This window comes from Emydura macquarii, unplaced genomic scaffold, assembly GCF_026122565.2.
Source record: "Emydura macquarii macquarii isolate MOO-44397 ecotype Brisbane River unplaced genomic scaffold, CSIRO-AGI_Emac_v2 contig_1790, whole genome shotgun sequence".
Taxonomy (NCBI): Eukaryota; Metazoa; Chordata; order Testudines; family Chelidae; genus Emydura; species Emydura macquarii.
The window spans coordinates 27,885,620-27,911,615 of record NW_027131927.1 but is presented as its reverse complement, the minus strand read 5'-3'; the positions used below and the strand labels follow the sequence as shown (position 1 = coordinate 27,911,615).

At 36.8% G+C, this 25,996-nt stretch overlaps 1 protein-coding gene across 4 annotated transcripts in view; it reads right to left on the bottom strand.

Annotated features, from left to right (window-relative positions):
• SMARCAD1 (SWI/SNF-related, matrix-associated actin-dependent regulator of chromatin, subfamily a, containing DEAD/H box 1) overlaps positions 1 to 25,996 on the bottom strand; it is a 78,344-nt gene that overhangs the window by 40,900 nt on the left and 11,448 nt on the right. For 3 of the 4 annotated variants that reach the window (XM_067557187.1, XM_067557188.1, XM_067557189.1), the window contains 7 exons: positions 23,516 to 23,687; positions 18,635 to 18,803; positions 16,754 to 16,817; positions 13,129 to 13,220; positions 8,554 to 8,643; positions 7,536 to 7,620; positions 4,855 to 5,255 (listed from right to left, as the gene is read on the bottom strand). In XM_067557187.1, coding sequence (XP_067413288.1) covers positions 4,855 to 5,255; positions 7,536 to 7,620; positions 8,554 to 8,643; positions 13,129 to 13,220; positions 16,754 to 16,817; positions 18,635 to 18,803; positions 23,516 to 23,687 — 1,073 coding nt within the window. Of the gene's footprint in view, positions 1 to 4,216; positions 4,762 to 4,854; positions 5,256 to 7,535; positions 7,621 to 8,553; positions 8,644 to 13,128; positions 13,221 to 16,753; positions 16,818 to 18,634; positions 18,804 to 23,515; positions 23,688 to 25,996 lie in introns of those variants that run through there. The other variant, XM_067557190.1, reaches the window with a different exon arrangement.

Sequence of the window (25,996 nt, the reverse complement as noted above, 5' to 3'; positions counted from 1 at the left end):
CATGGTGTGTAGCTTACTAAGTTTTTTTAAAAAAAGCAAACATTCCATCATACTGGTCACCCATATGATTCATTAGCAATATTGGAACCCTTAGAGCACTGCACAGACCTCTGCAATTTGAGATGAAGTCGTACCTGATACAAGTAGCAGGTTATCATCCTCTATATAGATCAGCATTAGAATGGGATGGGACATTTTGCCAGTGGGTTTCAGGTATTTGTTGACAGCAGAGGAATGGTGAGACTCAGGAATCTTGGACTCCATTCCAAGCTCTGGAGGGGTGTGTATTCTAGTGGACCCAGACATCTGCTCATTCCACCCAAGTGTGACCTTTCTGTTCTATCCCCTCCAACCTGCCACTTCCTCACCCCTGGCTCCTTGTCCCAGGCCCATTCTCCTTACCTAGCCAGTCCCAGTCCTCACTTATCTGGCTTTTTGATCCCAATCCTCCCATCCCAGCTTTCCCTCCTTTATCCTGGCCTCCTCTTACTGCCCCCTCTCTTTGGGCGCCTCGTACAGTCTGGGGGTATGTCTATACTGCAGTTAGACCTCTACAGCTGCCCATGCCAGCTGACTTGGGCTTGTGGTGCTCAGGCTAAGGGACTTGTTTAATTGCTATGTAGACATTTGGGCTCGGGCTGCAGTCCACGCTCTGGGATCCTGCGAGGGGGCAAGGTCCCAGGGTTTGGGCTGCAGTCTGAGCCCAAATGTCTACAGAGATGAATTCACAGATTGATAGATTCTAAGGCCAGAAGTTACCATTGTGATCATGCAGTCTCACCTCCTGCACAGGCCATAGAACTTCCCCGAAATAATTCCTAGGTCAGGTCAGTGATGAAGAATCCACACAACCCTTGGTAAATTGTTCCAATTGTTAATTATTCTCTCAGTTAAATATTTAAACCTTATTTCCAGCCTGATTCCAGATGCCTCCAGCTTCCAGCCATTGGATCATGTTATACCTTTCTCTGCTAGATTGAATAGCTCATTATTAAATATTTATTCCCCATGTAGGTATTTATAGACTATAATCAAGTCACCCCATAGCCTTTTCTTAGTTAAGATCAATAGACTGAGCTCCTGGAGTCTATCACCAAAAGGTATATTTTCTAATCCTTTAATCACTTTCGGGGCTCTTCTCTGAACTCTCTCCGATTCATAAACATCTTTCTTGAACTGTGGGCACCAGAACTGGACACAGTATTCTAGCAGTGGTCATACGAGTGCCAAACAGAGAGATGAAATAACCTTTCTGCTGCTACTCAGGATTCCTGTTTCCACATTCCAGGATCTCATTAGCTCTTTTGGCCACAGCGTCACAACAGGAACTCAGGTTCAGCTGATGATCCACCATGACCACACATCTTTTTCAAAATCACTGCTTCCCAGAATAGAGTCCCCCATTCTTTAAGCATGGCTTACTTTCTTTGTTCCTAAATGGATACATTGACATTTAACCGTACTGAAACGCATAGTTTGCTTGTGCCCAAATTTCCAAGAGATACAGATTGCTCTGAATCAGTGACCTGTCCTCTTCATTACCTATCACTCCCTCAATTTTTTGTATCACCTGCAAATTTTATCAGTTATGATTTTAAAAGCATATTGAAAGACTATGAAAGCTTAATTTATTCTAATGACTATTAATGATATTTAGAAAAAATAAGTTGTGAGCAGAGTGACAAAAAGCATTATATTTTTTAACAGGGAGCAAAATATAGAACAATGGATTTTGATACTGTGTAAACATTTGGATTTGAACCAAATTTCAATCAGCTACATTTTGAAAGAGCAATAGTAACATAAAAGACATCGTTAAGAGACAAACATATTGTCCTTACCTAGAAAGCCAGTATACTACCACAGAAACACGAAGAAACACAGAAACACATTAAAAAAACCCTGAATTTGGAGAGAAAGTGGTGTAATTCCTGTAACTTTCTGAATTACTGGAAAAATAAATTATATTAAGTTTTATGCAGTTTTCTTTCACCCTGACTTAAACTAAAGCGTACACTATCACAGGTTTGAATAAAATAATCAGAAACAAGGAACAATATTGAATATACAGTAAGATTAAAATTAATAGGGAGAAAGTTCTCATTTAGCAGTTAGCTGGGTTTCTGAGAATAATTTATAAAACCTCCAAAAATCTGTAACAGGAAAAAAAGAAACGAATCCACAGACTACAAAAATCCTGCATTTCCTACAATTAAAGAATAAAGTAACTTTACCAACAATCTCAATATTTGTAAGTACTAGGTGACCCCAACACATGCTCCTTGATTAGAAAACTGCATCCCAATGTATTTCATTACCCACTATTTTCACTATGTGAATGTTCTTACACTCTAAAAAACCACAAGGACTTTAATGTGAGAGTATCAACTACATGAATGAAAGTAGGTACACCTAATTAAAATTCCAAGGAAAACATTCAAGTTGTAACTAGGCAAGATAAGTAGCTGAACGAAAATCCATCTTGACAGTTATCCATATTATCCAAAAAGTACTATTAAATGGTTTCTTTTAAAATCTGTAACTATACCCCTGTAGATGTAATTGAATTAGTATGTGCGCACTTAATTGTTTCCACAGAAGGAAAGCCTTGTTTTTATGACCAGGGACATGGACTTTTTTTTTTTAGGTTTAATGCAACTGTTCTACTGTTGTACTCCATATACTTTTACATATTTAACTTCACCATGTTTACCATTTAACTGCCTATACTTTCCTTTACATGTTTAACCACCTCCCCTTTAATGAATGACAATTATTATTCCAGCATGTTTTTCACTATTATATCCTTATACTTTCTAACTTTTATCATGAGAAACAGCTACATAATTTGCCTCAGCTATTAAAAGTTTCTATTTTAAATAATTTCAAAAATATTCCTAATAGTTACAGGAATCTGCAGTTCCTTAGACAAACTACATTTAAAGACTATTTCCCAGTACAGTGCAATTAAGATGCTGATTTTTCAGAACAGAAAAGAATATGCCCTTCAATTCAATTTCCAGAAAATTAACTTTTCCACCTATCCCTAATACAGCACTACTCCTGGTAACTCAACTGTAAGCCTTTCTATATTATGAAGCTTTTACTACAGTTTGAGGATGTCTATTTTAATGCACTACTAGCCCTGAAGTGTAGCAGTTTTGGATTATAAGTATTTTAACTAATATTGATAATTTCTAATAGCGTGTTAAATGTGATAAAGCTTGGAAAAACAAAACTCTAAAAAAATATTTGGCTTAGTTTTAAATTGCTATTAAAATGAAACTATCCAAATTGTTATATTATTCCAATTTATTAGTTAGTAGAGAAAGTGTTGGGTTGCTGAATACTTGATCTTTTAAAAAACAATTAAAACTATATCCCTATTAAACATCTGCTAAAAACTTGTTTGCTGTATGTTAGTTACCTTTTGGGCATGTGGCTACAGCAACTACATAAACATGTGGGTGATGACAAAGGCAATCCATATGAAAGAAAGATTTTGAATTCAAACAAGCCCATACAACTTGATTCTGTAAAAATATTTTAGCAAATAGAAAGGGAGAAGGTAGCCCTTTAGCAAATACTTTCACAAAGAATCAGCTCAGGCAAAACCCAACAAGTTTGGAAAGGAACTGCCTTATGACAGATGTTCTTTAAGAAGCCAAAAGCTTCAGGCAAAACGGATTTCTTTTGCTGCATATTTGTAAAGCAGTACTTCTATATTTTTTGAAAACTTATGACTTGTGATTATTAATTTATTTTTCTTATAAACCCAATCCAGATCTCATATTCTTGTGGTATGTAAGATTTGCGCACACAGTACTGCAAGGTTACATTATATTACTTTCGTTCTTTAAGTATAAAAAGATAAAAAAAAAAGCTAACAGAACTCATTAAAAGCATGCACAGAATAGACTTTAAAAAAAAAACAAAAAACCACCACATACTGATGAAAAATCATCATCTGTCTTTAAAAGGGCCTGTAAACTTATTTGCTCCAAAAAGCCTGTGCCGTCAAAGTAGATTTAGAAAAACTTTTGAAATCCACATTTCCTGTCTGAGTGCTTCGAATTTCCTATCACACTGCTGCGCTGATCAAGTTTGATGTCTTTCACTTTGTTGAAACACACAAAACTCTAAGAAAACAGACACATTATGAAACACATTTCAAAATAAATAAAACCCAGTAAGTGACAGTACATTGTGTACTTACCAGTGACTGATGCTTTCCTTTTCAGTTATAGTATGTGTTTTAGGTTTCCTGATGCTTTACTTTTATTTAAAATACAGCTGATTACTACACTCCTTAAAATGGCCGCACAGCTTAGCCAGCAAAACCATGTTAGTGACTGAGTTGCAATATTAAAATAAAAATAAAACAAAACAATTGCTTCTCCTATGGTGAAGCATAAAAAAAAAATCCATGCTGGCATCTTCAATCATGGAGCTACCTTGGAAGTTGCTGCTGCTCTTAAAGTAGCTGCAGTAAAAGTTCTGCTACATTCTTGCCTTCTGCATGGTTTTTCAGCTAAAGCAGATCAGAACAGGCTAGCAAACAACTCCTTCCTAAATGAAAGCTCTAATTTCTTCTTCTGCAGTGAAATGAACCAAGTTTCTATGCTAAAGAATGAGTGACAGTATTGCCAGCCAATCAGCTTGGGTTTTTCAAAAAAATCACCCCTTAATTCATTCAAAATTAGGTCATATGACACTATTTGAAATGCTATTGGCTTAAAATTAATATAGTGTTTTAGCCTAATCAGGATAAGGCCACCCATCTATGCCTCCCTAGGCTGAAGACACCTTGACTATAAACATACTAAGAATATTAAAAAAAGAATGCAGACTTACCAGAGCTTCCCAACTATTAAAGGGCCGGAGCTCCGTTATCTTCTGAGCCTTTTTCTGAGAACACTGAGGCATCAAAATGAGTTCGCCTAGTGAAGCATCTTGCAGGAAGCTAAGTATTTTAGATTTGTAACCATCCTCCATCACTTCATCACCACTGCTGTAGTCCTCATCAAGGCAGCTCCCACCTTCTGAAGCTGACTCGTATTCTGAATCTTCTGTTTCTCTTTTAGTGCTCCAAACACCTTTTTTACCTTTATATTTTTTCCTAAAGCCATTCTGAGCTTTTGCAGAAGATTTCTGTTTCAGCTTCACTCTAGTATAATCATTATTATGGTGCTTTTTGCTATTTGTGGTGACTTCGTTCCAATTAGAAACTTCACTTTTGGAAGGATATTGCACATCTGTGTATGTAATGTAAAAAAGTAAATGACAAATAAGATGTATTGATCAAGAGCGTAAATCTTCGTAACTCCTTCCTTTCAAAATAAAGGCTTCTGAACACCCACACTCTTTTCTGCTTTATATACAACATGAAACAAATTTCAGTTTCCTAACTGTAAAACTTCATTCAAGCTGTGTTTGGAACTTTTCCCTGTATATTTGGAAAGATATCATAATCATCATTTTAAGTACAAAATTATCAAGTAACTGGAATCACAATGAAAAGATTTAAAATGTTCTAATCTTACGATTTATACAATGCTAAGTAAAAGCCAGGTAATTTCAAATATGTTAACTATCATTAATTCAGAGTATAATTGTAGCTAAATTAGGAGGATTTAAGCTACACTGCCAGTCACAGCAGTTGTCTAACTGCATCAAGGCAAAAATGGTCAAAATTGTAATATGTATAAGGTAACCTTTGATACTCTAAGCATTCTGCCATAAAAGTTTAGTTTTGATGGACTAGTTCCCACCCCCAAGCCTTTTATGTTAATAGATTAGCACGATTTTATCACAAAAAGCATGAACCTAATCTTATTTTACTGCATCTCTCTGCAGCACTATGGGTGGGAGAACAAAAGCATGCACCTGTTACAATAACTTGAACTAGAGCTTTTAAAATAAAACAAAATATGTTTGGTCCAGTTATGAATGTCTGATTTGTTAAAACCCTAATCATGTTTTAAAATAATGTAGCTCTTTCTTTTGTTTAAATAAATTAGTAACTTTTTCCTAAAAGAGAATGTGTATCTTTTTTATCTCTTAATTTAAAAATGTACTTTAATACAATGCATGAATATTGTAATTTTTTTCCCTCCTGCCTAACCCTGCTTTAGGTTCAAGAATCCTAAGCAGCTTTTTTTCCTCATAAGGAAAGGCAATATGCACCTTTTGCCAAGCATCAAATGGAAATCTTCTCTATGGAGGAGATCACATAAAGGGCACTATTCTATCCAAATGATTCTTTGAGAAGCACACTTAAGTATAAGTTATTACATTCATGCACAAACCTATTATAGATAGTTTTCATAAGATATATAGCACATTTCTCCACCTACCAGACTACAGCAACCAAACTGCCCATTATATATGGTCTAAAAAATGTATTTTGTTGTGTTGATACACCCAGAGATACAGCCTCTGTGATGCTGGGAGTAAGTTCTCACCACTCTTCCTGGAAGCAAGTGCACAGCTCTGCACAATAATATGCCCCTAATCTAGAATTTTGATTCCTTTTTTTCCTCATGTTTTACCAACATTTTCTGCTAACAAGTCTATGAAAACATAAAAATTCTTTAACAGAGAAATTATAGAAACGAGAACTAGAGTTAATAAAAAATGCTGGTAAAACAGCATTTTGCATATATAAAGTCTTGTTGCTGCAGCTGTGCCTTGCCTTTTAGATGATCAGATTACGGAAACTCAGTTTGGAGATTTTTAATCACATCTCCATACTACAACTTGATTTGTTTATGTACTTGTGACATGAAATCTAATTTCAATTAGGATATGTATTTTGTTAGTTCTTTGGAGCAGGAATTCTCTCTACGTTTGCACAGTAGCGTGCATAATGCAATTCTGGATTTTAATTAGTGCTTCCTTGCACTATTGCAATATTAAAGAAATAGGATATCTGCTCATATTAAATATGGTGTATTTCCACTGTAATAGTCTGCAGATTTGTCAGTGATGTAATAATGGTTATTTCATCAAATGTCATGTACTGTTATTTCTCTGGATTTAAGACTATTGTTTGTACTATTTCACCCTAAATATATTCTAAATATTATTTCTATACTAAAAGATTTCTTACGTAGGATAAGCTGATTTACTGAGGCCACTTATTAATCACTTGCAATTAGCACTTTTTAACTACTCAGTTCAAAGAGACTCATGCTTGATTTTTTCTTTTCAGTTAGAATATGTTTTCATATTAACAAATTTGCACTTAACAAAAGAATATATTTGCCTTAACTTCCATATAAAAGACATGCTATTACATAGAAATAGGATGGAAACTCAGCATATATATTTTCTTTTTAAACATTAAAAGCCAGTTTCTTTTACATTCTTTTCCTTTTTTCCCCCCTTAAACATCTTTTTGCACATCACTACAACTTTTAAGACGTTATCTTAAACCCTGTCAGGACTATCTTATTCAGACATTAGGGAAAATTTACACTTCTTACAGCTGTTATTTTATTACAGAATAAAATGGACTATAAATCTGTTTTTACCCTGTTGGTCTTCTGCAAATACTTTTAAAGACTCCAGTGCTTCATGAAACACCCAGTTATGCTCTTGAAGTACATCTCTCAGTTCCTAGTAAAACAACATTTACATTATCACACCATTATGCAAAAAAAAAAAAAAAAAAAAAAAAAAAATCTTTTAACAATTGAAAACAAGAGCAGCACTTCTCAAACAATTAACTCATAAAACTTTTGATTATCCATGCACTGGATGCAGGATGCATACTACATATATTGTAAATAAGCACCTGATTCCTTAAAACTATTCCTAATTTTAATTATCTCCCTATGATGCAACAGGTCTTCTAATTAAAGTTAACAGTATTTCAGATGAAAACACAAGGAAACCCTATATACAAACTTCAGAATACTAAACATTAGCTTACCACTCTCCTAACAGGTAATATACTTGGCCTTCCACTTTTAAAATATAAAACCAGTAAAAGCTCACTGAATTCTCTGCTTGACTGCTGATCTACTTCAGCTCTTTATATGCCCAGTTTCTAATAATTCTTCTAAAAACCAAGCATGCCAGATAATGACCTACAGAAATAAGTCAGCTCCTGTTTTATTCAATAAGATAAAATGAGTTGAATTCTACAAACAAAATGAATATTTCAATGATAAAATAATGTAATATGCCTGAATAATTTCCACACACATTCATACTGTGGGCCAGCCTCTGGTCTGGCCAAGCCATGCTTAGTGCAGGACCAGAAGATGGGGCAATAGGATTTATTTGTGTCTTACTGCTCAGGGTCTCAAGAGACCATGTCAACAGCAGCACCAGCAATGTGTTCCTGCCATTTACCCTTTCCCTGAAAACACTGCTTGTGCTGGGGTTACTTGACTGGCTCCAGGCCACCTAGTAATTCCCCATAGCCAGGAGGGGGTTGAGCACCTGGACTTGTGTCTAAAATCTGGTCCTAGGTACTGATCCCATTTTTACATGTAAACTTGTATAAACTGTAGGTTTGCCCCCAAGAGACACATACTAGCTTACCTCTTTATCCAAACTGGGGAATTTATTTTGCAGTTTCTTTACAAGTGCTTCTTGGTTTTCCCATTCTTTTTCAGTTTCTGGCCCTTCTAGCTATGGTTCAGAAAAGATGCAGCAATTTTAGAGTTCATTTAACTTAATGCATCATAATACTACTACACAAACCATAAAGAAATAACACGCCTAACTTTGCTTACCTGTTAGTCACCCTTTGACCCTTTGATAACGATTTGCAGAAATATCTGAGCTGTGCAGATAGAAATTAATGACTTATACTGTTTTCTTCATTTATAACTCTGTTCAAAATGAGACAAAACCCTCCAAGAATGGTAGAAAATTCTTAGAGTACTGAAAGAGGAAAAAGTTTTTTACCCAATAAGAAAGACGACAAATTTTAGGTTCTTTTCCAAAATAATACAAATGGATCTTTGCCAACTTAAAATCATTTAAGCTGCTCTAAAAAAATAGAGTGGCTTTAGATGAGTCATGTGATCCTTTACTAATAGTGTTCAATCAGGTTTTTGGGTTGTTTTGTTTTGTTTTAAACATGACATTTTGGAGAATATAATTCAGTTTTAAACAACTTGTCTTGTGGGGAGGAGAAAGGATGGCAGACATGCTTAAAGAACCGAAACAGCCAATTACTTAAGTGAGAAAGATTTTATGCAACCCATATCATCAACAATGGAATTTTGCACATTAAAAAGCCATTATGCCCTTTAAAAGCCATCATGAAGCCTTGTATCAGAATTTTGGCAAATGGAAAATCCTAGGAAATGGAATATTGTGTTATGGCACAAAAAAATTATACTAAATCTTGATAAAAGATTTCCTGACAAAAGATTTCCAACAGTTTTGTATAACTAAGGCTCCTACTGGTTCACAGGAAATGGAGAGTGTGGTCTAGCGGTTAAATCTCATAAATGGGAGCCAGGATTTCCAGGTTTTAGTCACAGTTCAGATATGGACCCACAATATGCTAATAGGCAAATCACCATACTTCTCACTTTCTCTCTCTCATCTGTAAAATGGTTATACTACTACTTACCTATGCGTCAGAGGTGTTATGAGGCTTAATTAATGTTCATGAAGCCCTCTCAGATGTTTAGCTGCATGATGCTAGAAGCTATTGAATTGCCCAAGAGTAGCTGTCAGCTCACCCGCTAGCACTCCTGCCTATGGAGCACATGGGTCCCAGGTTAATAACTACAACAACATTTAAAATGAACACTTAGCAAGTCCAGGCACTACATCTAGTTTCTAGTCACCAATTAGCAAACCAAGGTGAAGTGGCAGCCCTTAATTTGTAATTCTCTCACCTCTGTTCATTTAAGTTGAACATAAATATTTTATGAAGGCATTTTGTGAAGTTGGTTAGAAAAATTCCAACCAACTTTTTTTTGGTGGAATATGATTTATTTAAAATCAAAATGTTTCAGAGAGATTATTCAATTTCTAGGTTCTGACAGAAGCCTGCCTGCCACGCAGTTTTCAAAACTTGGCTGCCAGGTTTCCTTTGGAAGCCTGCCCTATTTCCTGCCAGCTCACCAACCCAGCTCCTCAGTAGCCTGCACTTCCAGGTTCATGGCTACCCAGCAGCCTACCTGACAGGCTGAGAAGAAACCAGGAGCCTGGAAAGTTGGAGTTCCAGCTCCCAGGCTTGTAGCTCCTTGGGAGCCTCCGTGGTTCCAGGGCAGTCAGGAGCCAGGGCTCCATTCCCTTTTGTGGAGGAAATTTGTGGTTTTGTTCCAAATCAGAACTAAACCCAATTTCGAAGTACAGTAGATTCCACTTATTTGCAACCTCTCAGCTCCCAGCAAAAAGTTGCTGTTTTCCAGAAGTTGCCAATAAGCAGAAGGTATTATTTTCAAGGGGTTACATAGAAACATGACTGTGGAACAGTGATGCATTGTAAAACAAATTGTTTATTAACTTTCAGTTTGATACATCTTAAAGAAGAAAACCAAACATGACATACAGAAATGGATGTACTTTATAGCGTATCACAATGATTAGCGCAGATTTAGGAAATCTTAGTTTGCTATATGTCACAGACTACAGCAGCACACAATTCTATCAAGGCAAGCATGTAAAAAGCACCAAAGAAAACTGACAATATACTTACAGTATCATGTATAAGCTGAACAGCATTGTATTTACAGCTAGTGCTCCTCATGTGTCACACAAAGTAAGATAGTACAAAATTTTACTATATTTGAAATGTAAAATATACAAAAGTGTTTTTCAGAACATAGTTTGTCCATTGTTATTTTCTTTTTATTGTTTGCCACTTCCACTTGTAAATCCTTCTCAATTTTGCGTGCAGCCTCATAATCTTTCTCAAAGCCACGATATTCTGCAGAAAACGTCCACCGCCTGTAGCTGTTCCGAAAACTCTGCCAGCCATCATCCAATGCACTATCTTCTTGTGCCTCTGCCTGTAGGAGCTTGACAACTGCTATCATCTCCAAAAGTTCAGTACCAGTGAACTCATTTTCTGTCTCCAAATGACTGTCAAACTCAACAATGGCCTCAAAACCCTCTGCTGTTAGATTGTCAGGAACTAAAACATAGGCCAGCACATCGATGTCCATCAGGCCAGCATTTTCTGTTGATACAAAACCTGCCCTTCTGAAGCAGTTTAGGACAGTCTTGGGGCCACAACTCCCAAGCAAGATGAACTGCATCAATCAGAGTTGGTTTTTTTGGCAACATCCACCGTTCATAGGTTGGCTGCATGATAGAAGCTGTGTTCTGAGGCAAAAATTTTAACACAATATGCGATAGCTCTATATTAATTGAATGAACTGGGCAATTGTCCATCAATAGCACACAGGACAGTCATGTAGCTGCAACTCCCTATTCCAGTTCTTTAGCTACTCTTCAAACACACTTGTCACCCAGATATTGGCTGAGCTTCTCTGTAGATCACGGGCAGCTTTGAGTGGTCCTTAGGAAAACAACAAGGGTACTTGCTCTCCCAATCACCGTAAGAGGCAGTTTCTCTGTCCCACCTATGTTTGCACAACATAGCAATGTGATGCGGTCCATAGCTTTTTTTCTTCCTGCAAACACTTTTTTCAGCATGTCAAGGCCTCTCCCAGGAAAGCCTTGGTAGAAGAAACCAGGATCATCAGCACTGAAAACATCACACAACTGGAACTCCTCTAGAGTGATGCGTAAGGCATCCTATCACCATTCATTAGCCTCCAGCATCTTGTTTCTTGCTGTGCTCCTTGTGCTGAATGCCATTGTGCTCGACTTTCCACCGACTGAGTCGGTCATCTAAAGGGTTAAACTCCTTCCTCTGCTCTGCTGCCAGCTGACTTGGTTCCTGTTTCAGCATCACCCCAGGGTGTAGAGCACCTTGGCCAAGCTTATGCTGAAACCAGAGTCCCAGAGCTTCGCCAACATTTGTCTCCTTTCCATTGCCTTGACGCTTGCGGCCTCTGTTTGTGCTGGTCCTGTAAAATGTTATGGCTGCTCTTCAGAATGCATGAAACAGCCAACTTTGAGATAAACTTCTCAGCTACTTGCACTTGCTTAGCATCAGGCTCACGTAGGGCCTACAGAACCCAAACTTTCATCGGTGAGAAATAGATCCATGCATTTGGAAGCCATGGCACATATCATAAGTCCTCAGCTGTGCATGCTCAGAGCAAGGAAATTGATTACAGATAAGACCTCTCCTCTAAAAAATTGTTAATAAGCAGCATGCCTCTTACGAGTACCTGAATCCCATTAACATTGATGTTGGTAGGCTGGGATTTCCTTGCTGGTAATATGTTGCCATTAACCAGAAGTTGATAATGATCAGGATTGCCATTAAACGGAATCTACTGTAACAAAATCCTGAAATATAATGGCTCTCTACACCCAACTCTACTTTTGACAAAACAATTCTCATCCTTGCTACGCAACAGTCTATTGTTATCCTTTTGCCATGACACCTAGTGCTTTTCCAGGGATTATAGAACTGTGCATCAAATACATCAGATACAAGACTGAGTGGGTCACCTTAAGAATATAGTTCTGCTTTATTAGCTAAGGTCATCAAAATTTCCTAAAATTTGACTTACTGTTCCAACTTCCTTGTAAACATTTCCCCAAAACACAAATAAAATTACCATTTTATTTAATATATCATTGTCCTTTCTCAGATAAATTATACAGAAAAACTTACGCAATTTCTTGCCCTAACTTAGGATCTGATGCTGACAGACTCCGCACACCCAACAGCTTCCACTGACTTTAATGGGAACTGATGGTGCTCAGCACATCATGGGATCATGTCCTTAAAGACTGTTCCCTTTCTCCTATGACAATACTGCAGTTGGCACTAGGATATAATTCAATATACATAGAACATTGTAGCATATAACCTTTAAAAATTACCAAGAAATAATGAAAAAAGGAAGTCAGTAGTGTTGTCAGAGAGGGGGAAGTGGAGCTATTAACTCCAAAAATGAGAGTTGGGATTTCCTGACATAAGTCACTAATTCAGAAGGCTACTATGTTCCCAAAGACAATGGGGATCAATTTATTTGGTGGCTGTAAGACAGAAAGGATAACACTTACAGAGTTAGTTTTTTGCTTTTTTGAAATTTGGTCACCACTGTCTTCAGAGTTGTTTGTGGGTGATTGGCCTAGTTTCCTTTTTCGGGAAGCAGCTTTAAAAAATATATAAAAAAAGCAGAATTGTAAATTACATCAGTTAGAAATTCATCCTGAAATAACATAATTATTCAAATTAACGTTACAGAAGCTACCAATTATACAAACTTTGAGAAACACCAGAGTTTAACAAATGTGAAAATTTGTTTGGTTATAACAAACACACTCCATCCTTTTCATACAAAATAGTATAGGAATAAATTATTTTTAGGCGATAAAGAATTAATAGGGTTTTTACAACAGAATTTTAAGCATGTGGGAGCAGAAGCAATGAAGCATTCTATTCTAGAATGGTGACAAATTTAAAAAACGTGCTCCATTTGAATTATGCTTTTCATCTCTATTAATGTTAATGGGTAGAATCAAATACTGCATGAAGTTTAAGAATATGCAGTTACTCTTTTACTATTGTAACAGATGCTTTAAAGGAAACCTGAAAATAGCTCAATTCATGTTTATGTTCACAATGTGTCTTTTGTGTGACACTTCAAGAACCCAAAAAGGACAGGCAGCTCGTGTAGGACTCCAAATTTATGTTTTGTAAAGAGGAATGTTTTAAAAAATGTAATATCAAAAGATTGTAATATTAACAGCAAACAAGATGGCAATGAAAAATAAATGTTTCTCTCAGTAATAACAGTTGGGTGTTACAAAAATAGTATGTTCAAAGTACCAGGATGACAGTGTCCCATGAACACATAACTGTTACATAATCTGACTCTTAGCAGCTATTTTGTATACAAAATGAAGAGTGTGTTTCAAATACATGCTAAGTTTTTATTTATAACTTTTTCTGAATTTAATCAATAATTATCCTATTTATATAACACAATTAGAACACATTTTAACATCCATCAGGCATATTTTATATATGTCTTATGAAAGTATATATAAGCATATACTATGGTCTCTCTCTAAAAAGAGTTTTCAGATTTGAACCCTTTTTAAGCCATCCATTTTGGAAATCTGCTGCTGCTTTTTACTTTGGCAAGAACCTTGCGCTTAGTTTGAAACATATGTATATTTTTTGCAGTTGTAAAAATTCAAAAAGCTAAATATTTTTGGTTCTGATGTACACTCAGAAATCTTAAGTCAAATACAATTTCCAAAATAAATGAAAAGTTCATAAAAGATTCAAATTATCCATATTAAATAGTCAGAGATAACTAAACATGCACAATCAATTATAAAAAGTTTAAATGAACTAGCAAACCCAAGGTTATGGGCCATTGGTGGTCTTCTTCATAGACTACCAGCAAGTTCTCAGAAGTGCCTGGTCATGTGATGCCAGTTTTGTTTTTCAACAGCTACACTTCATTAAGTGAAGCTAGAAAAACAGTCCTAATATTACTTTCCCGTGAAATGACTTTTTGCTGTTAGAGAGAAGTGACTGCAAATGGGAATGGACGTGTCCATTAGACAATTGTTTAACTGAAGAAATTGGCTATAACTAAATTTCTGGCTATAAATACAAACTCATCAGCTAAAGAGAAAGAGTCTGAAAAACCTAGGTTATTACCCAACTAAGCTATTCTCCAGAAAAAAAGATCAATTCCATTTTGCCTATTCTCTCTCTCACCCAATCAACTGTAAACTTCCACAGAAAGAAAAAAAAAAAAGTGTGTTGAGGCAGGAAAGCAGGTGTTCAGTGATGTCTCCTCTTCTAGAAACGGGCCCAAAGTCAGATGATTTATGCCATTACATTCAGGCATGCTTACTCCTGCCTAAATCTTTTAAATGGGAGCAACAGCCGTCATTTATGTCAGAATTTTGCTGCCTAGAACACCTGTTTCTGTGGGCTTGTAGGCAAGGACATGAAATTGCATTTTTACATTAAAAAAATGGCTAAAAGGCAAAGCCCATACACTAGATTTCAAACTTGGCATGAGCTCATAGCAAATATTTTGGTACAAACATTTTTAAAATGTGATACTGACGTTTATAAAGTTATTTTAATTTAAAATCAATTTGGTGGTAATAATAAAACCCATTTAATTTAGGATTAATTTTTTTTCAGGTGGGACTTCACTTATTTCTTGAAACAGGTCTCAGATAAGCATTCCATTTTCAATTTCTCTCCAAGTTTTATCTTACAATTACCAGCATCACAATTCTCATCCTCAACATATCATACATATAATAGTAATTTCAAATGCTTTTTGAGATCAGAAAGCATAAACCTGCAATCAAACATCATAATATAGAAAGTATTAAAACCATATGATAGTACTAAGCATGTCATAGCTATATTAACAGATAAAAGTCTCAAGATGCACTGAGGATCACTGTACAAAATAATTTACTTCCTAATGTAAGCAAGCACAGTGCATGGGAGAAATGAAAAACTAGGATTTTTTTAGGGCATAGGGACACTGAGTTGTTGCTCTGCTGATGTCACAAAACACCATGAAAATCTTTATCATGAAAGGACAGATTAATCATTTAAATTAATCTCCAGAGAATAAACTGAAAATGATCTTATTACTTCTCACTGTCAACCTCCAATTCATTAAGAACTCTGGGTATAGTTCCTGCAACTAGATGGAAACTGCATAACTAAAACTTGTTATTTCATCTCTCCTATTATTTGATCTTGCCAACTCATACTCTTCAATTTTTGCATAAGCAGTAACCAATAAAATGAATATGATTTAATACTGGGGGAAACAGTTCGACTCTGGATTTATGGTGAGGACACCAAGAAAGCCAGGAAGTAAAAGCTTCATATGTTCGCTGCTCTGTACCATTCAACATCCTGGGATTTTCCATCATATTCCTAGGAGTCTCAAATGCCCATAAGGCTACATTAAAAAACCTCTAGGGCCTAAAGGCAGAGTTTGCTAGAGCTTCCACAAATCTATGGAGATTTGCAAGATGGCTAACAGTCCAACAATTATGACTCAGTATATTTCAAACATTCATCCTAAGTAAACTCAATTTCACAGGATGAATTTACTCACAAAAAAGCCTTGAAGGAAATAACTTCTTCATGCTCCTTTTAATAAAAAATTATCTGAATCAAGAGATATTTATGCTGCTTCCCTTGTATCATTGGCAAAAACTGCTGAGCTAACGCTTCAAGATGCCCTTTGAGGAAAACTTTAGGTCTTAATTCACAGCAAGCCATGAATATATAATACTATAGTTTGAACAGGATCTAGAGGTAGAAAGCTATGGTACTTCATTACGGTTCTCTTGAGTATGACATTTAAAAACTGGCCAACAAGATCTCTACCCCAATCTGCAACTCAGATGCCAGAAATGACGTATATAATTTTGGGTTCATAAAATAAAGCAATCCTGAGCTACAGAAAAGACCAAACTCTCCTTTTATTGTGAGACCATGGAAAGAATCAAAAACAGTTTAAAGTGCAAGGAAAAACTAGATGATGTAAATATTTCTCTTTCGATGCATGTCTTATTGCACTTTAGTTTAAATATCCTCCCCTCAAGTTTGCTGCAGTGTGAAAAATCTTCCAGAATAATGCACAATTGGTATAACATGCCAGTAGTAAAGATTACTGAATACCTTCATCATTAAACTTCAGACCAGCAGCTATAGCTTCATCCATTGTGCTCGTTGATTCTATCAACTAACAAGAGAAAAATTAAGTCACCAGTGATTAGAATTTAATCAAACAAATTGAACAGAAGAAAGCTGCTAAGTAATGGTTGAAACTATTAATTCACCGTTTTAAAACATTTAAATTTCCTCAGTATACAAGTAAAAAGGAAGATTTCTTACTATTAACTAACATCCTTCACAATGATGCTCAGCATATTCACACTATTGAGAACATGCACCTATAGCTGAGCAGAGTGGCACCTGATCCACTTGGAAAGATACTGGGCAGTGAGGACCAAGATAAGTTTCAGGAAGGACCAAGGAGGCTATGGTAAAAGGATATTCAGTTTGGCTGACTTAAATGCCAAAGCTTTAAAAACTAAAACTAGCAGAGTTATTCCCTAAAATTAAACTCAAACAAGTAAAAAGAATAAAATGCAACCGCATACAGGCATTAAAAGTTAATTTTTGTTTTAGACCTAAGTTTGAGTTAAGACCAGTCAGAATTTCCAGGTTCATACACTATCACACTTGGAAAAAACTAAGGTGACTGAAGCACCTTGCCCCCTTTATAGCACTGCCTGAAATATTCAGAGCTATGGGGTGGGACATGCAGTACCTGTTGGAGTACCTACTTCTAGAGGGTTTCACTAGTTCTACTGTACCATAAGACATATCCCCAACAGTGGCAATGTGCAGACGCTATTCCAAGAACTACCCCTGCCTCAAACAACCAACTCTGAACATTCACTGACATCTGAAGTCAAGACGAGTGCCTTCCTATCTACACATCACCAGTTACACCTGTGCCATCTTCCAATTAAGCCGTCAGTTATTATTTAAAGTTCTCAGAAAGGAAGGATATCCCAGTGGTTAGTGTGTTAGCTTGGAATCAGAAAAGCACAAGTTTGATTCCGTGCTCAACTACAGCCAAATTGTGTGATCATGAGAAAGTCAATTATTTTACCTGTAAAGTGGGGATAATATTTCCCTATCTCACAGAGGTGCTATGAGGATAAATACATTAAAGATTGAGTAATGGTAATGGGGGTCATATTAAGTGCCATAAATAGATATGTGTAGCTTCACTCAAGTTGCACTGGTGTGACTGAAGCCTTAATTTGAGGAAAATGGCCCAGAATAAGTTTCAGCTAAAGGAAGGTACAGTTGTCAATCATTTTGTGGTACAGATAGGTTTCAAAACAAGCATCCATACTGTGACAACAGCAGCCGATAAACATCAGGCTGCCCAGCTGAGACTAATGAGAAATATCACAGATGCAGCATTATGTCATGAATTGAAGCTATATGGAAATTCTCTTTCATGAAGTCCCGAAGCAGCAGCCTAGGTTTTATTTTCACTGCAGAGAACTAAGGATTAGGACTAGGGGGAAAGAAAAGAAAAGTTATAGGATAGCCTCTGGGACTGAAGTCTGTGCCTTTGACCATAGCAGAAAAAACTATAGAGTGTGTGATGGTCAGCAAACATGGGTAGCTTACTCTGCATTTACTCTGTTAAAATGGGGCTGAAGAACATTTTCACTGATACAGAGCAGAGGACTAACCTCTGTTAAAAAGGTGTTTCTTTCTGTAAGTTTTTTAACAAACAGTTTGGCCTGGTTTGCACTAACATGTTTTAAATATATTTAAATTAGAATGTAAATACTTTAAAGAGGGATTTTTTTTTTTTTTTTTTTTTAAAAGAAGTGTGGTAATTACATTTTAAATCTTATCAAATGGAAATAAGCTTGTGCTAATAAGAATTAAAGTTCCTCCTCCATACATACTGAAGGCACCAAAACATATATTGCCTAGAAAATAGGCAGCAAAACCAAACAGTATTACTTGTAATAATTCCTGGTCACTTCTTTGCGGAAAGAGTTCCTTCAGCGTTTGGAGTTTAGCATCTCTGATGTCTTCCTCCTCATCCATGTTGGACGACTGGTCTGCATCATTTGTGTATGTCAATCTAGGCGGTTCATATTCAGACTCTTCTTCATCAGACTGTTCAGAGCTACCGTAGAAGGAAAAGAAATAATTAAGACGTATTTCTTCTTAGGTATTCAGTTTTAGCATCATCATAGTTTTTCAGTATATACTGAAGATGTAGTACCACATAAGCTGAGTTTTATATAAGATAGCAATTAGTATGCTACCATTCTTTGAAAGAATCTGGAAACAAATTTAAAAGAACTGAGACCACACATCACAGAGAGCACAGCAGGAAAAAATTCTCTTGGGGGGGGGGGGGGGGAACCTATTTTGGGCCTTCTTCATTCACCATAAAGCAGGAAAATAACAAACCCAATTTTTTGAAAGATATCTTTGAGACTTGGTAAGCTATTATTATCCAGCATAGCAGTGAATCTTGTTGTGTCCTACTTGTTATCTACTGTTCAGAACAAAATGAAGCATCTATAATCCACAGAAACCTACTGTACATGAGCCTTACAATACCAGTGAATCCTTTTCAGATTTGAGGGGGGCACACCAGGGCGACGAATCCAGGATAGGGCTGTTACCTATATATTGTGTCACACAGCCAGCCAACATAATGCTTTACATCAATAGGTAATGTCACTATCTGTGTCTTGTCAGAACACCATCAGAGTTCACTTTCATAAATGGAAATAGATTAGGGCATTATCAAATCTCAAATTCAAGCTCAAAAGGTCTAATATTAATTTCCCCCAGAGATCGGAAGATAGTTCGGTCTTTACAAACTCACCTCGGGCAAGGATCAAGTCCATATCCAAAATACCATCTACGTTACAAAATGAACCATGTTGAAAGACCTTACAACACTTCAAATATATTAAAACATGGCTCCATCTTGTAGTGTAGACAGAAGTTAACTTTGTTTTAACAATGTCCCTGAGATATACCAAAGCCTTGGATACACGCAAATCTATAAATCTATGAAGGCTTAGGCATAACTCACAATATATTTAGGCGCTACCAACCTTACAAAATGGAACAATTTCAATTTATATTTAGTTTTGTAGTATAGGCAGGACCCAAGTGCAAGTCTCCTACTTTACTGTCTTATTTAGCTACATAGATGCCTAGTTTCTGCTTTGCTGTGCTAAAGTTGACTGTAAAAGTAAGTCATTTTTAACAGAGGATAACACCACAGCAACTTAATTTAGGTAAGGGTCTGCATAGAGGTGGGGACTGGGGAGAGTAAAATTACTGTTTTTCATTGACTCTGGCTATATACTTTTCTATTAGACTGCAATATGTGAATAACCATCATGCTAAAAAAGTGTAATAAAATACCATCTCTAAAAGATGCATGCAAAAATTTGGGAAAATATTTTCATTTTTCACCGAATACTACCCTGTTCTTGTCTACAACTAGTGCTTAAAAAGCAAAGCACACCTAAATTGCACCTGGCCAACAGGAAAAGGTGTAACAAAAGCAAAAAATTCCTTTCCAACTTCAACTGGGGATCAGTTTATTCCCTTAAGCAGAAGGATAAGTAGCACTTGTAACATTTAAAAACAGTGAAACTGCAAATGATAATTCTATTAATACTTAAATCCTTTTCCTTCAGTCCTGCAGGAAAAGAATATTTGTGTTAATTCCAAAGACAAAACTTGAAAGGTTACATTTACTAAATCACAAGGTGCTTACCAATCCTATGTATAAAATCCAAATACTTGACAATATTTAAGAATACCATAAAATCTTACATTGCCCACATAATCATTCTTCTTGAGCATAAAGAAATGCATACTTCATCACAACATGGCAAGTTTAATTCTGACCCATGAACTGGATTTTTTTTTTTTTTTAAATAAACATTCTAGGCATCTCAGGTAGTGACACCTATAGCTAAGGTTGCCTGATACTTTCTATTATAAAGACTATGTTTTCAGTGGTTTACAACTTCAAACTAATACTTAAGGCTAAAATTTTCCATGCTAAGTGTTTGCTTCAAGCTGACTATGCTGACAAAGTTATAGATAAAACAATTTAGCTCTCTCAGTGAATAAGTTTAAGGAAAAATACATTTTAGCCATGATAATAAAAATTCTTACAACCATTTTGCTGCAAAATTAACACCAAAGTGCATTAGAGCAGGAATTTGAAATCTGGCAAGGGTAGGGGGATGGATCGCTCAGGTGCCAGGGTTACCATCCCTGTAAACGTTCACCCAACTTTGGTCAGGTAAGATCCCTCTGAAAAAAAATTGCAGTTTACTCAGCTAAATTCTTGAAAGACTGTTTGCACAAGCATGCTCCAACTTCAAACAGCTCCTACATACCAACCTGACTACCTGTGCTATCCCACAGCACAACTGAGCATGCTCCCAGCCCAGGAATTCAGGGACTGAGCAGAACTTTCACTGCAGTTGTTACTAGCAAAGGCCAGTATGGCATCAGACACTGGAACTGAGAGCAAAGAAAGATCCTCTCTCCTGTACGCTCAATGGTCCCCATGCTGGCACCCTGGAAAAGATCTATACAGCCTCACTCAAATGCAGAGAGAGGCATAAGGAACAGAAGAAAAGGAAGGAAAAAGGGATGAGGGATAGGAGCTTGGGGGGGAAGGAAGGAAGGATAAAAGCCTTGGGGAAGGGGAATTAAAAGCAGGAGGAGGGGCTAATAGGACAAAGCAGGTGGAGAGAGGATCACTTCTCTACCTCATACACCATACACCTTCCAACTTCTGCAAAAAATGAGGCAGGGATCCTGTACATAATAGCCTCATTCACTACATAGACCCAATTCAGTACACAAGATAAGCTGTGCTCTGGAGGACTGTGGTCCTGTGAATCATGTAATTAAAAACTGCACAGGAAACCTTACTCCTGGCATTTCCTATCTTTTGAGTGTCTGATTTTGCAACCTTCATGTTCTTTTAGCAAAGGAAATTATAAACAAAACCAAGTTTCTAAAAAAAAGGGCAAAAAGATCCATTATACAAAATCATATTAAACAAAACTACTGTCATGACCTCATCAGTAGTCTGACATCATGAAGTAATGCAAAAATTAAAATTAAAAAAAAAAATTAAAAACAAAATTTCTAAATTCAATAAAGAGATTTTTCCAACACAGAAGACAAATTTCAAAATTTTTCACAGTAAATGAGAATTCAGAGAAAAACTCGGTTAGTCAAAACAGAAAACTTTTGGCAAGTTTTCTGACAAGCTTTAGTTGTACCCTTTAAATCCCCAGCACACCTCTGCCACTTGAACTAATGGAGTACCCAAAAGCAACAATAGGTTGTCACCCTCTATGTGGCTTCACAGCTATATAATGGACAGAAAAGAAATGTTGAGACTCAGGAATCCTGGCCTCTATTCCATGGTCTGGAGGGGCCTGTGTTCTCATGGCTACAGACCTTTCTGCCTTTGTCTCTTTTCTCTGTCTGCTTCTGTTCCTATCCACCCAAGAGCTGAAAGCAGAAACGTCCTATGTAATCTCTCTGATCACCTGAAAGAGTGTTTTGAGATGGTGTAACAGCATCCCCAGTTTCACTGCAGATGGAAAAGGCAGCAACAGTAGAGGGAAAGAACAGGCACCATTCTGCTCAGGCTTTTCCATTCCCCTTTTTGACATATTCTTGATCTAATTTTCAACAGCACTGAAAACCAAGCAGTTTCCACTGATTACAATAGGACCTATGCAATCCAGTTGTAGCCATATTGGTCCCAGGATATTAGAGAGACTAAGTGGGTGAAGTAATCTCTTTTATTAGACCAACCTCTGTTGGTGAGAGAGACAAGCTTTCCAGCCAGACACAGCTCTTCTTTAGATCTAGGAAAGTAAAGCCGAATATTACAGCTAAAAGGCAAGATAGAACAGATTGTTTAGCGTAAGTAGTTAACACATATTCTATGAGACCGTTCAAGGTAGAGCATCCCTGTGTGCTAACTACTTAAGCTAACAATCTGCTCCATCTTGCATTTAGCTGTGATGCTCACAGTACCTTTCCCAGATCTGAAGAAGAAGAGCTGTGTGGGGCTCGAACGCTTGTCTCTCACCAAATAGACATTGGTCCAATTAAAGATATTACCTCACCCACCTTGTCTCTACAATAGACCTGTCATACATTCAACACTTCTGAAAATCAAGTCATGTATGCGTAAGTATTTTTGTGCTGAACTCTTTTCATTATATAAAAAGTTTATTACATATATTATGCCCTGAAGGAACACCTGTCCTCCTGCCAACAGTGCTTCCTCAGGGGCAGAGGAACAGAAAAGGATTGTGCAATTCTGAAGATTTCCAAAAAATATAGTAAAGGAATAACTTCCATTAACTTCAGGCCTCTGGGTCACTCGACAATTTTGGCACTACATAAAAACTAATCTTTCCATAAAACCAGGATGAAAGCAAGCAAGCTAAAGCAAAAGCCAATATATAAACACTTTAGCTAACCTTTTAAAATTGAATTTTGTGAAATCCTCTTGGTGATGCTTGAATTCACTGAAAACTGCCCATAATTTGACAAATAGCAGAAGTACCATTGAAATTCATGTATTCTGGGATTTCTCCAGTGAACTAGGTAGTATTCAGAGGAAGACAACTCTTTAAAGAGGTGAAGCTTTCTGAGATGAAAGCTCAATACAGCCTGGTTAGTGGAGACATTCAAAACCAAGATGGCATTTAGTCAGCACACATGAAATTAACATTTTTAAGTAGGACATTAAAATTCATAAATTCGCAAATGACAATAATTAATATACAGAAGATTGGTATGATAAAGACTTACATTACAATCACGTCACTCAGGCAACTACTGTCTTGTTTTGTACTGGAATGATTTGGTGGTCTTTGATCCTCACTATCAGAAGACACATCAATGTACTGTATCCCTCTTTGATTCTTGAATGATACATTCATTTTCCTCTCTGCTTCTGGGGTTTCTGGGACGCTGGAATCTTCTGTAGAAGCCATTTGGAGGATGGAGAGAAGAATATAAATTATGAATTCAAAACGTTTCATTACAACTAAAGCCTCACCACAAAAGTTATGATTTTTCATTGAAAAAAACAATGACTATTCAAATAAAGTTCACACCATTATGTGTGGGCGACTCCCCAGAATCCATGGGTTGGAAACTTCTCAGTTAAGTTCTCTAGTTGACCAAATTCCTGTTTGAATACCTAATAGCTTTAAATACAAAGCCATTCAAAATTATTAATATGGATGTTGACGTGAACAACTGTAGGGTTAAAAGCCAAACTTGTATAATCCACTTTGTGACACTTGTGACTTCATGATTAAGCTGACCAATTAATTACTTGACTACCCTGGTCTTGGATTTGCTGAGACTTACAGCAGACTTCAATTTCCACATGAACAATGACTCTGAATCAAACTCAAGATCTCATGACCAACCAAGAAGTCATGAAACTATTCCAAGTGGCTTTTCACTCTACTCAACGATGTCCAGACCACTTTATTCTTGGTTTGGAAATCAAGTCCCTTTGATTTGAAAAGGAGCATGTGTAGAGAGACTGCAGCCCACAGCTCTGTTTTCCAGCTGGCTACCTATATCTCCTTTCCTCCTAAAATCTTTAGTGGTATAAGTCCAAGATGGGGTCAGAGGGAGCAAATCCCCATTCACACCATACCCCCCCACGTCTCCAGTCAGTCCTTTTTACTCATTCACTTGAATGGATGATGAAGTGATGGTAGGAGCACTATGGAATGGTAAATTTGAGATTTAATGTATATTTGGAGAGTGTGTTTACTTGCACTACAAGTATATCTATAGCTTAGATGTCATCTCTCTGTGCTATTTGTTCTCTTTCAGATATCTGTAGTCTGGAAGATGTTGCTCAGGCAGCTCCCATGCCAGTATTTCATACTCAGGCTACTGTGTAGTATGCACATTGGTCTGTTTTCCAAACTGTTTTTTTTTTAAATTTTTTGTTTACTAACAGTTAAGTTATGCTTGTTACTATTAAATAGCCTTTTTACAAAAGTTTAATATTTCAGAACTTTTATACTTCAAATAAAGTTTTAGTTAAGCTGATTTCAGGGCCTCCTACTTATTCATGATTTTTCCACCCCAGCAGATATTAGACCATCCCAGTAAACATCTCAGCTGTTCTTGGGCAGGCCAGAATGAGAACAGAGGTGGCGAATGGGGCAAGCCAGAGACCAGCCAAGAGACACATCTGCTGCCGTCACATTTGCAGAAAGGGGAGATATCAGTGGAGAGTAAAGTGCAGAGGACAAGGAAACAGCATTGCAGAACTTACCTGGGATGAGCTGCTATACCCCTTCAACTGCAATGCATTGGTTCACTTGGTGGACCAGTGCAGGATGAGCCAGTGCTGTATGTTGGCTCTCTTAAATTGGTACTTGTAACATCTGTGAAATCTGGAAACGTATCTGTGTGTTTGAGACATACGTTGCCAGAAATTTTAAACACTGCTGTGTCTCAGAGTCAGGTCCCAGCCTGAGCCCAAATGTCTGCACTACAATTTTATAGCCTAGCAGCCCAAGCCAGCTGACATGGGCCAGCCACAGTTGTTTTATCGCAGCATAGACATACCCTTGCATTCCATACCAAAATGTGCTCTTGGAAGAGGTGGGAATTTGCACATTCATTTTTCAGATGTGTTAACTAAAGAACACAGTTTAAAGTGGCTTGCCAAAGATTACAAAGGAATTGTGTTAGATCAAAAACCCTGATCTAATATAGAAGCCCCATATTTTAATCACATATTCTAAAACTGTACTGCTTCATTTATTTTAAATGAACACAACTAGAAAAAACTGAGCACAGTATGACAAGTAACTAGAATAAATTAGGACAGAAACTGTATGATTTCCTTCAATACGATAAAAATTACAGACCCTGGAGGCATGCAAAATAGGAGGAGGAACAAGAGAGTATGCAGTGGACACTATGACAGCTGCGGAAGGAGTCTGCCATACAAAAGCAACCCTGCAAGAAATAAATTTAAAAACCTGCAAGATACTGTAGCAGTGTTTGACAGAAACTTAAACAAACATTAAGTATATGACCTCAAGCAATTTACCGACACTGTGGAAACTTCTAAAAAACAGTATCAATTTTAAGACTTGAGGGGGAAAAACTGCCCACTAAATTGTAAAATATATTGCTGACACATAACAGGGCTTTGTACAACAAGACAGACACTGAAAAAAATCAAGTTAAAACTTGAACTTGGCTCCTGGCAGGGGTTGAAGGAGTGGAGTGTGGCCATAACCAAGA